The 13,031-nt window shown below is 34.6% G+C and overlaps 2 protein-coding genes across 2 annotated transcripts; both read right to left on the reverse strand.

Annotated features, from left to right (window-relative positions):
• Positions 1-1,451, reverse strand: LOC123201151 (probable CCR4-associated factor 1 homolog 7). Its single transcript, XM_044616614.1, has 2 exons — positions 1,200-1,451; positions 1-1,102 (listed from the first exon to the last, which is right to left on the reverse strand). The coding sequence occupies exon 2, from the start codon at positions 1,008-1,010 to the stop codon at positions 186-188; it is 825 nt and encodes a 274-aa protein (XP_044472549.1). The 5' UTR covers positions 1,011-1,102; positions 1,200-1,451; the 3' UTR covers positions 1-185.
• Positions 1,452-8,190: 6,739 nt separating this feature from the next.
• On the reverse strand, positions 8,191-10,504 carry LOC123200834. The gene is made up of 2 exons (XM_044616230.1): positions 8,806-10,504; positions 8,191-8,723 (listed from the first exon to the last, which is right to left on the reverse strand). Exons 1-2 carry the CDS (start codon positions 10,502-10,504, stop codon positions 8,191-8,193), a joined length of 2,232 nt encoding a protein of 743 aa, XP_044472165.1.
• Positions 10,505-13,031: the final 2,527 nt, after the last annotated feature.

Below are 13,031 nucleotides of genomic sequence, written 5' to 3' on the forward strand. Positions count from 1 at the left end.
TAAGTTGGGAATCATTAAGATTATTATTGAAACACTAACTGCAATAATTTACATGAAACAGAAACTACAACACCAGTTAAGATTTCAGTTACATAAACAACAACAAGAAAGGTTACAACTAAAACAACAATCTTTTTGCCAAAGTATACAAGGAGAAAACAGAGCTCACACTCATGTATTATCTTTTAATTAGTAGTCTTATCATTCTCAACACCAAGACCATACAATACACCTGCATACTTTTCTGTGGAACCGTTGAAGAAGTTATCCCTCAACTTCCTAAATGTGCAAGAAGTGAGCAAACTATCAGAACCTGCCTGATGACATACACCGACCCTTTCAACCTCCAACAACTCAGCAAGCTTGTTCAATCCACCATGAAGACTATTGCAAAACTTCATCAAGTGCTTGATATCATAAACCATAGGAAAATACATATTGATCAAATCAAAGAATCCTGCTTGATTGTCAGGCAAATTCCGGCAAGTCAACAACTTGAGTAGGTAACCGAAATCATATCCACTATGAAATGTAACCCAGTGAACACCATCATTCAACACAATCCCTGATGACATCAGAAGCTCACCAAATCGATTTACATCAATACCCATCTCATTATTCTTCTTGAAATCAATCCCACATTGGCGCAACATTTCCACCGAATCACTTGCAAATATATCCTCTGTTACATTAAACTCACGAAAATTGAATTGCCAGATGCAGAACTTATCTGTCCCACAAGTCGGTAAATTCCCATTTTCATCCGAAAACGTTAGCCCCAGTTGAATTAATTTCAACATATCCACATTATCCTTCAAAGTCTGGTAGTTATAATCATTTATATTCTTGAACGTCCCAACAGGACGTAAAACCACACCAGGAAACTCAGAATCCATGGCTACATAATTATACTTATCAACAATTTCACGAATTAAAGCAAATTCTTCTTCGAGATTATCATTCCACACCTCACGAATGTGAATCGAATCGCCCTTAGGCAAAATCGACATTTCTAATGCAAAACCTCAAAGGCCAGAACTGAGTTACCTCTGTTACCAGGAACGTCGCCGTTTCAATCCTCTTTTACCGGATCTGAAACAAACTAAGAAAAAACCAAAAAGGAAGAGAAGAATCAGAACTTTGAGAGCCCTAACAAGCCAGCGAAATCGAGTTCGAATAGTTAAGTAACGAGATCTGACCTTGGATTTGTGCAATTTAAGACAGATCTTGAAGCTGTGAACAGTTATTTATACTCTTTTGAAGAGAGTTTGTTAGGTCAAAGAAAACGCATAGGCTAAAGAGAGGAAACGAGGGTTTGAGATTGAGCTTGAGCCCTCAACGCGTTGAGTTGCCTGTGTCTTCAAAAGCAACTGAGAGGCCGGTGATTAAAGAGAAAACGGCGTCGTTTCTTGCAATTATGAGTAAGAGATGTACTGTGTTTTGGTTGGGGTTGGATTAGATATGTTTGGTGCCTAGTAATTTAATAATAAGAGCAGATTAGATCGCATGCGCACCCAAGGTTTGACTGAAAAACACTTTTTCACCCTAATTGTTTCACTATATCAAGAATTACAATTGTCATATTATTCCTAAGGACCCTAATATTTTTTCAGTTTTCAAAATTAACATATCACTCCTCATTTACAAAAATTAAAAAATATATTTTATAAATATCAAATTTACATTACAACCCCCTTTATCTCATTTCCTTTATTTTCACTCTCATTTTCCTTATAACCTATCAAAACTATAGTTGTTATTCTCGCTTCTAATGACTCATTTTCTATATTGATTCGACATTCACACCCACCCTTAGTGTTCATTGCACCATTTTCAGCCTTTTGCCTTCTCATTTTTTTTCTCATCATCTATATTTGATCTCTATCACACATTTATCCTTCACCAACATGTTTGGTGATTCAATCTTAGCCTTTACAAATATCACAACATTTGTATCACACTTGATCTCAATGTCTACTAGTAGTTTCAAGCCCTTATTATCTTTGGTTTCTCACCATGACATGGCATGATCGGTAACAATGATATCATTTTTTAAACATTGAAGCAAATTTTATAAAAAGTTATTATTTTTGTTTTCAAAATTTTTGAAGATGAAATTATTATTTTCTACCTATATCACTCGTCTCTTTTTTTTTTAAATAGAGTTTCTTTTTAAGAAAATATGATTTAGGTAATTAAAGAATAGAAAAGTGTTTTCCAACCAAAGCTTGGATGGGAAATGTAATTTCCTATAAGGTCAAACGACTTATTCCCATCGAAGGTATGGTAAAATCTTAAACTCATACTTTTCAACTTTTAAAAACTTAAATATCCACTTATTATCCAAAATCTATTAAATTTTTCTACTAGAGCTAAAGATAAAACTGTTATTTTACCAACAATTTTATTTCATTTTCCTCCCCATGTTTTGAAAACTAACAACTTCATATTTACCTAAACATTTTAAGTTTTAAAAAATGACTAGTTCCCCCCACCTAGGTTTATCTTTTCTTTATTCTCTGGTCACCACACCGTCATCAATGTCATCCTCTTCCCACCCTCACTATCGAAATCGTTAGCATGATTGTTGTGGGAGGCTATTCGACGAAGAGACGTCGTCTCTTCGTTTGATAAAGAGACGCGTCTCTTCATCAAACAACCTCCCATAACGGCCATTCAAAAAATTTCGATAGTAAGGGTGGGAAGAGGATGACACAGGTGATGGTGTGGTGGTCAAAGAGGAGAGAAGAGAAAAGCTTAGGTGATGGGAAAATAGTCATTTTTTAAAACTTGAAATATTTAGGTAGGAATAAAATTGTTAGTTTTCAAAATTTGAAAAGAGAAATAATATAAAATTATAATTTTTTAATATTATTAGTAAAATAATTTTACTCTTAACTCTACCAAAAAATTTAATAAATTTTAAATAATAAATAAGTGTTTAAGTTTTTAAAAATTAATTCATATGCCTTGAGCTGAAATAAGTCTTTGGGCCTTCCTATGGTAATAATTAACCGTTAATTTGATTATCAAGATGTAATAATTCAGACAAATTAGATCAAGTTCAATTGGTGGATAACATACAATGAGTCTAGCCGCCTTTTTCAGCAAGGACCAGATTATGGTAAATCACTTTTAGATCCCTTTTATGCTAATCTAGAGTGAAAACACAAATAGTAAGAGCAAATGTATTTTGAAATTGTTTGAATTAAGAGTGAATTCAATCTAAATTGATTTGAATTTAACACTAATCAAATGTCTATAATTTATAAATATAAGAATAGAAGAGAGGATCTATAGGTAACCTATTATATGTTTTGTTTTAAAACTCCTATTAAAAGTAATTGTTAAAACATGTTTTTAGTTAATGGTTCAAATTGAGGGTTGAATTTGACAAAAATAAAATTACATCACAATTCAACTATCAAAACAAATCAATCTAACCATCATATTTACGTAAGTATGACGTCTTGATGAAGTCATATAGATAAAACTCCATTTTTATATTTTTCCATATTATGTCATGATAACATTATAAGTCCAACTAACCAGTTAAACTAATCCAACGCATGGGCTGATACTAAAAACGGGATATTAATTAAAATAAGCATATTTTTTTCCGTTTATACCTTTTTAGGCACACGCACAGTTCTTTGACTTTAATAAGCAAATGCATTTTTAATTCCCAAAATACCCCTCAGCTTACTCCTGTTTAATTAAAAGAAAAAAAACTTTCAAAATCGGATATTTGTTACAGGGTGCGTAAAGTGCGTGGTGCGTTATTCAGCCCATTTGGTTCCCAACCTCCAAAACACACTAAAAAACCCACCCATCTTGTGCTATTTATTTTGGCTGGCTTTACTGAGATCGGCATTGTGAGATCGTGGATCGAGAATGTCGTCGGATTCGTCTGAGGTAAGTGGATCTCTGGATGCATGCTTTTAGTTTGAGTTTACTATTTTGGCTGGATTTTATTCTTTCTTTGTTGCCGACGACGGAGAGGAAAACGCACTGGATTTCTCACCGCGCACACACCGCACGCACCGCGCGCACTGCGCGCACTCCGTACGCACTGCGCGCACCCCGTACGCACCGCGCGCACCCCGTACGCACCGCGCGCACCCCGTACGCATCGTGCGCACCGCGCGCACCCCGTACGCACCGCGCGCACTCCATACACACCGCGCGCACCCATACGCACCCCATACGCACTTATACCTATATTGCAAATTTTCTGTTTTTTCAGGATTCTGTTCAGGCAATTTCAGTTAATAATGAGCCGGGTGAACGGCGTTTCAATGATGCGTATAATTTTACTGCTATAATCAAAGTTAGAAGCCATGTTGAAACAGTAAAGCATATCAGAGTTTCACTTACTCCTCGGCAAAAACGAATGTTTAAAGAATGTTGTTTGGGGCAATTTTTGAATTTAGAAATTCTTAAATATAGTTCTCCTCTTATTCATTCTGTATTATTCCGACAGATTAATAAGGGAGTATTAGGTGAAGAGTTTTGGTTTCGGTTGAATGAAGTTGATTGTAGATTTAGTCCTGTTGAATTTGCTCTGATAACAGGATTAAAATTTGGTGAAGAAATGGATATAAATGATAGAATAATAGGAGATTTAGAGTTAAGGAATAAGTATTTTTCAGGGGTTAAGCATGTAACCTATAGTCATTTGGTCAAAGTTTTTAAAGAAAAAGCATGGGGAAATAATGATGAGGATGCTGTAAAAATAGCTGCTTTATATTTGCTTCACTATGGGTTAATGGGAGCAGATAATAGGAAGGCCATTTCAGAACATACATTAAGTATCATTGATGATTGGGATGCTTTTAATAGATATCCATGGGCGATACCTATTTGGAAGATGACTACACAATCAATGAGTCGAAATCTACAGAAAAAATACGAGGAAATTTGTGATGCATATCCACCTTTTTCAGAGGATATCCCAACTGTATCATATGCGATAATGGGATATGTAGAGGCTTTTCAGGTAATACAATGTTATTGTTTATTTTATTTTTATGTTAAATATATATTTATATTAAAGATATATATTTAATATGATATTGTTAATATTGTAGATTTGGATATACGAAACGTTACATAATTTAGGGCGTTTCGTAGTTTGTAAGAGTAGAGACAGTATTCCTCGAATGTTAAAATGGAAGAGTTTGGAAGGTCCAAGTTGGGAGAATGTTTATCGAATATTTGAAGCTTCGAAAGTATGTTATTATCCTATATATGTATTTATTAAATATCTATTTTTTAAAATTTTGTGACTAACCAATTTATTATATTTTGTAGGATGTTGTGACTTCTATTTTGATTCCATCCACAACCGAGCAACAGTTGTCATGCTACAATGATGTTATAGAGTATGTCGGTGAAAACGAAGAGCATGATAATGCCCGTGTTCCTATAAGCTCTTCTCCTGGAATCCAATCTCCACTTTCAGAGCAACATAGGCATCGAAGCACACCTATCTGCAGTCCTATCATATCAGCTCCATCTATGCATAGCCCCATCATGACATCATTTCAGCCGACTACAGAAACAACCCCCCATGTCACTACCCCTGGTCTTACTTCGAATATTGAAGATAAATTCAATCAACTTCAGCATCTCATTGAAGGGTTTATGCAAAAAGTTGATGAGCGATTTGGAAATATTGACGAACGGCAAACCAATCTTGAAGCACGTCAAGCGTCAATAGAAGCCAAGTTATCTGAGTTGCAACATACGTATAACGCAGTCCATTTCATTCAGGTAAATTTTTCTCCATATTATTCATTATTCAAAATTTGTGATTATATTTTTTTGATTGTTGATAATATTTCCTTTGAAATTTTAGGATGATGCTGAAGTGGAGATTCAGTTTTTCGGATAGGACGAAATGGAACTTCCGCAATCAACTGACGGTTTGGTTGAAACACCAATTCAACAACGATCCAATACTCGTAAGACTTTACGAGGAAGGATTGTAAAAAAGGGTCGGTCGCTTCGGAGTCCATACACTGATCCATTGAGACAGCGTCGTGCACGAGAAGTATTCAAACCCTCACACCCGAAAGGAGAAAGCTATAATATGATAGAATATTTAAAATGGTACGAGGAAAGTCCTGAAGTTGCAGCGAACACTTTTTTGTTTGGGCTATGTAGAAAAATTAACTGGTGGAAAACATTATGTGAAGATAATCAGTGGTTGACGGATCAGGTTCGTAATTATATTCACTGATTATTTGTTTATATATCTATTATTATGTTATTGTAATGATTTTACTATATATTTATATATCTGATGATATAGCATATCGATTCTTATTTGGTGGTGTTGCGACATGCATTTCCATCGGCTAAATGGACTTGTCTTGAGACATCTTTCGATGGGTGGTTGGCACGTGAGATCAAGAATCGGGAAGAAGTTGGACCTGATAATTACCAGTGGCCACGGTTATTTCTAGACCCGATTGAAGGAATAAATGATCCAATTTTAGATCGTGGTTATATCCCATGGGCTTATGTGGATAAGGTTTGTCATATTTTAATGTTATTGACTAATAAATAAATTTTAGGATTGTTTGATTTACTTTTGATTGGTTTAGGGTTGTTTGATTTACTTATTGTTATTTTGTCAGGTTTATATTCCAATTAATTTTGAATGTCAGCATTGGGCATGTGGTGAGTTGGATCTAAATGAATGGATTCTAACCGTTTATGACTCATCATCGACTTTCTTTGAATCTACGAATAGCTTCTCTCGGGCGATGACACGTTATTCTTATCTTCCAACCATTATTAATACAACGAGTTATTGGCAAGTTAAGGGTGTTGAGCCTCGGACAGAGCCCTTGACAATCAGAAGACGAACGGATGTACCGCAACAGGGTACAGCCTCCGGTGATTGTGGGATATTTACTATTTATATATTGGAATATCTTGCAACCGGACGTGATTTGCTTTTTACTGCCACTAATGCATCTTCCATGCGATGTAAAGTTGCCTCCAAGATATGGAAACACAGAGGGAACTCATATCCTGATGCATACGAGTGATTGATTGAATTATGATTATATGTTATGGTTTATCAGTGTTATTTTATTTATATTATGTTTATCATTTTATTAGTTGTTTCTGTTGTATTGTGATTGATTTTTGTCATTTTATTACTATATATTTGGTTGGTTAATGGTTGGATGAAGTGATAGTAGTTGATGGTTAGATGAAAGCAATTGAAGTATCGGTGGCGTAAATATTGATATTGAAGTGTTTGATTGCGATATATTGATGTGTTTTAATTTGATAACAGGTTGGGAAATATTAAATAAACAGGGGAAATGCTGCCAAAATTTTATTGTAAAAAGGTAATGACATGATTGATTTATTCATGAGTTTGGCCAAATGGTTATGTAAAGGCATTAAAATGCCTTGGGAAAATTTGGATTCTTCATTCTAATTTTGCGTAATTTTGGAGTAATTAACTGAAAATTATAACTTTGGTTTGCATTTCATTTTCATTCGATTTAACAAGAAAAATCAATTCCTTCTAATTGAAACATGAAATAATCATTTTTTGGTTTTTTATAAAAACAGAAATAATTTAAAGCAAAAATCGATTAAGCAAATACTTTTGGCCAAATGATGTAAAAGGCACCGCGCACCGCAAATGCACTCAGCGCACTCCCGCACCGCGCGCGCACTCCGCGCACCGCACGCGCACTGCGCGCACCGCACGTGCACTCAGCGCACTCCGCGCACTCACGCACTCCGCGCACCGCGCGCACTCCGCGCACCGCACGCGCACTCCGCGCGCACCGCACCTTTTCAGCCCCGTGATGGTGCTAAGCAATGTCTTAGCCGGCCTGCTCACTCAATCAAACAAACCAATACAATCAAAACAACCCTTCTGAAGAAAGGAATATAAGCCTATCACATAAATAAACAATGCGCAACCCTCCAAACAGATTGCTCACAAGTAACAATAAAGAATAACATCGAAAGTAACAATAAACAATACAAACTGGACAATTGAGTTATCAGTCAATGCAATTCTTCGCTTGTTCAGTTTATCATATCCCTTTTGTTCAGCTTACCATATCCCTTTTTACCGTCAACAAGGGGCTAATTATATTACAAAAGTAGAACGATAAATAACAAAATATAGAAGAAATAGGAGATTTGAATTTACACCCCTCTTGCAGACCCGACACCTGACAAAGGATTTGTGCAAACTAATCGCGTATGTCCTTTTTCATGACACCGACTACATTCAACTTGACGGGTTTCCTCCCCTTGCGATGGCCTTCTATTGTGTTTGGAAGGTCGACCAAAACGTCGATATCCCATCTGAGGTGGGTGGACTATACGTATTTCTTCTGATTGCACCCATTCTGATGGATCACCCAATGGTTCAACACTTTCTCTATATACTGCTTGCCAATATTCAGCTGAGTAATACTTATTCACCCATGGATAACAGTGCGAAAGTTTTTGAAATCTGGCGATTGCTGCAACGTGTGTACATGCTATTTGTGATAGTTGAAATTTTCTGCATGTACACTCTTTTTTAGCAAGATCAACTATAGCAACAGGTTTACTCGGAGCATGTACTTCATATCGATCAATTGTTATCGGCTTGACAACCATATTAGCTGACTTTTGGATATGACTAGCCATCTTCTCTTCAGCCCATGGAGTTAGAGAATGACTACAAGCACCTGCATAATTAAACGAATACAGAATGTTACTCATTTATAAATTATGAAAAGTATGAAATAATTGAAAAAAAATTATTCCAACCTGCCATATTGCGTCGAGTATAAAACCATTTTTGTAAAGTTGAGCGCAAAAATTCCAGAAGCATCATCACTGGCAATTTTCGCGCTTGTCGTGCCAAGGCATTAAACGACTCAGCAATATTTGTAGTCATGATATTATATCGAATGCCAGGAAAGTATGCACGGGCCCATCGTTGATAGTCAATACCTTCCAGATAAGCTGCTGCAGTTGGATTTTCAGCTCTGATCATCCGCAAAGCCTCCTGAAAATCTTCTATTCGATATGCTTTCGCAGCTCGCCAAAATAATCCTTCGATATGTTTTGTTTGTTTATACCGACTTCGCATATTTCCTTTGATATGATGGTTGCACCACCCATGATGTGCATTCGGAAATACTTCTCTCACACAACGAATTATAGCATTATGTCTATCTGAAATAATTGCTAAATTAGGGATATCTCCAATACACCGATATAAAGCTCGAAGGAACGGGCTCCAAGTTATTGTTTCCTCTTTTCCTCCTATGCCAAACGCTAATGGAAAAATTTGATTATTTCCATCCTTACCCACTGCAATAAAAAGTGTACCCCAATATCGACCTTTCAAGAATGCTCCATCAATACAGATGACCGGACGACAAAAATCACGAAATGCCCTAATTGAACATCCTAAAGCCATAAAGACAAAATGAAATCGATGATCTTCATCCGTGTCTATTTGTGTAATGGTGCTAGGGTTTCGTTGTTCAAAGTTATGACAGAATATCGGTAATAGTTTGAATGACTCCTCTGGCGAACCTCTTATCTCATTTAAAGCCCAATTCTTAGCACGCCAAGCCTGCGTATAAGAGATATCAATTCGATATCTATCTGCTATATCCGTGATAATATCTTTTGGCCTATATACACGGTCACCTGCAGTAAACAATGACTGTAATATTTTTCCCATTGCCCTTTTACCCGCTTGTCTATGATGAGGTCTAATTATATCACGAGGACAAGTGTGTGTTCCAAACTTCTTTAACACAAAAACATCACTGTTACTTAACTTCCCAGCTCCTGCTTTCCATTTGCACCCTTCATGCAAACACTTTATATCCCATCTCTTTTTATTAGAACTTGATACTTTGAATTGATAACCATTTTCCAATGCATCCCTACATATGGTGTCAATTAAAACTTGTTTAGAAGCGAATTGATCTGTGATTTTGAATCTGCCATCACGTGGTGCAACTGAATGAATTTGACTTACTTCATTTTCTATATCTCTATATGGCTCTGGAACACCAAAAAAAGGATTTGAACCATGATGTGTTGAAGTTTCATGCACTAACCCTGATGGACCAATCCCTGTGTTATCGACACCTTCTTCGGGACCATTAATATTATTGACACAATTATAATCGATACCACCATCGTCATGAGCATGATATTCATCTTCTCCGCCAGAACGAAAATCATTTGTTGGTAAGTCGCCCATTTGATAACATCCTTCAGCTGTATCTCTTTCGTCATATGTCCAATCTTGATGAGGATTCCAACTAACACCAACCTCAATATCATCACGATTAACGTCGCCTATTTGATCACATCCTTCTGTTTTTGGATGTTGTTGTTGATTGTTAGCTTGTATATCTTCTACATGTTGCTCAATTTGGTTTGCTACCACTTCAAGAAATACAGAAGACTTTCTCTGTGAGCTAGACAACTTCATCATCATCTTAATATCATAATCATCTTTTAATAAATATGGCAAATCACTATATTCGGTTGGATTTGGCATATAAATTTTTACTTCAAAAGAACTTGTATCGATATTTAAACGAGAAGATACTGCTTCAATAAATCTATTGTAATCGATTTTTCTACTTACTGAAACTAACGATTGAACTCCACCAATATATTTTAAATCATGATGACCTTCTTTATGCCATTGCCCGCCAAATCCAAGCATGAATATCATCTTTATCAAAATTTTCAATTAACCAGATGAAATATCAATTGAAACAAGTGAAATGAGACAAAGATGAATCAGAGAAAGTCAACTGATAAAAGTGAAATAAAGAATGAAAAGGTGAAACTGTGTTTGCGGAGTAAATATCTTCATCTGCCTTCAAGCTAACAATTTAATGCATTAATTATTCAAATCAATTTTTATTTTTAAATTTGTTTGTAGTTGATTAACAATAATCAATTTTTTAGTTATGCAGTTCACGCACTTCGCACGCATCGCGCGCACTCGGAGCGCACCGCGCGCACTCCGCGCACCGCACGCACCGCGCGCACTCCGCGCACTGCAAACGCACTCCGCGCACTGTGCACGCACCGCGCGCACTTCGCACGCACCCTATACGTACTGACCATCCCATAAACTTATTCAAAAACTTCCCGCGCTAGGCTACGCTGACACCTACAGGGCCGAAGGGTATTTTTGAGATTAAAAATGCATTTGCTTATAAAAGTCAAAGAACTGTGCGTGTGCCTAAAAAGGTATAAACGGAAAAAAAATATGCTTATTTTAATTAATATCCCACTAAAAACATTATTTATGTGACGATCACGGGGATGATACGTACACATCTTATTCTCTCATTTATGTATTTTGATAAAAAAATATATTATATAATATGATCTATAATTAAAGTTTAGTCGTGCTCCCCACTAATCATAGCATATTAGCTATAATTCTGCTTTTTAGGATTATTGTATAATTAAATTCTCTGGTCAATAATTACCATGTGTATCACGATAATTGTATTTAATTCTTGGACAAAACTATTTATGGGTAGTTTTGTATGCTAAATTGACTATTAAAATAATATATTATTATGTAATTTTGAATTAGATAACATATCATTTGGATATTTATTTTAATATTTAAAACTAAATATATATATTATTATTCTTAATATTTAGTCAAAAGAGTTTGATTAAGGATGAATTTGATTCAAATTACTCAAATTTAAATTTTAATTTAGATCAAACAAGTCAAATTCAAGTTAAGAATTGAATATTTTGGATTTATTTTCATAAATGAACTGAGTTCAAACCGATTTAAATATTTGAGTTTGAGCTAGTCAAATATAATCTAATACTAAATTATTTTCGAATCCAATTTAAATCTTAACTCATTAATTTTAAACCGATATTGAGTTTGTTCTTTTTTTATTTAAATTGATTTTGAATTTTATCTTATTCAAACTTAGCTTAAATCAAATTTAGTCCTTAGTTTAGTTTGATCATTCAATTGGAGTTGGCCATTCATTACCAAGATAAATAGTTGCTTTTACTATTATAATTATATCGTGTATAGTACAATTTATTATATAACATTATCATGTTACCCTAGTGGTTGAAGTGTGATTCAAAATGATTTGTCTAATTAAACTTGAGTCTATGAGTAGCGCTAAATCCAATTCAAGCTAACTCAATTTAACTTATATACATTTATATCAAACTTAAATTAAATTCAAGTCAAGAGGATACACTTGTTTATGAAATTGAGACTATGAGAGAACTAGAACTTGAATAAGTTTGACTTGGTTTGACAAATTAATTGAGTGATGAATATATTCAGTTTTAAGTTTGATTTACGACTTAATTTGAGTCATATAAGACAATTATCAAAATTACGTTGTTTGTTTATTATTAATTAAAACAATATCATTTTATTAATAAACTATAAATTTGAATTATAAATTTAAGTCGAGTTTTAAATTTCGAAATTAAGAATTAAATCATACTTAAGTCTGTGAGTGACTTGACTCAATTATTATACACCCAATAACTAATATCAATGTATTTCTAATATATATGATAATTAATTTTATCAAACTAATTTTAATACGATCTATCGTGTCTAAAGATTGGATTATGCATAAGACTATACAAGTCTAACAAACTGGCAAGTCTCACGACACTACCCATGACCTTTGGACCGTGCCTTTGTGAATCCTTGATAAGTCCTTACCAACAAAATTATACATATATATATATATATATATATATATATATATATATATATATATATATATATATATATATATATATATATATATTTTTTTTAAATTTAATTAATTTAAAATATTTATAATTTTTGAAAGGATTATTTCGAATTGACTTATAGGACTTCTTCCAACAACCCTAATATGGTCCCGCAGGTATCATATGATCCGTAATTTTGCAGACCGTGATCCATGGGCCGTACAAAAAGTAGCGGCAGGGCAGGGCCCTGCCATGTCCTTCAG

The sequence above is a fragment of the Mangifera indica genome, chromosome 17 (assembly GCF_011075055.1).
Source record: "Mangifera indica cultivar Alphonso chromosome 17, CATAS_Mindica_2.1, whole genome shotgun sequence".
Classification (NCBI taxonomy): domain Eukaryota; kingdom Viridiplantae; phylum Streptophyta; class Magnoliopsida; order Sapindales; family Anacardiaceae; genus Mangifera; species Mangifera indica.

Bases quoted from the DNA above. Each gene is read 5' to 3' on its own strand.
- LOC123201151 (XM_044616614.1), bottom strand. From the start codon at position 1,010: ATGTCGATTTTGCCTAAGGGCGATTCGATTCACATTCGTGAGGTGTGG.
- LOC123200834 (XM_044616230.1), bottom strand. From the start codon at position 10,504: ATGATGATGAAGTTGTCTAGCTCACAGAGAAAGTCTTCTGTATTTCTT. The intron at 8,724-8,805 runs GTTGGAATAATT...TTAATTATGCAG, and splicing joins TACTCGACGCAATATGGCAG to GTGCTTGTAGTCATTCTCTA.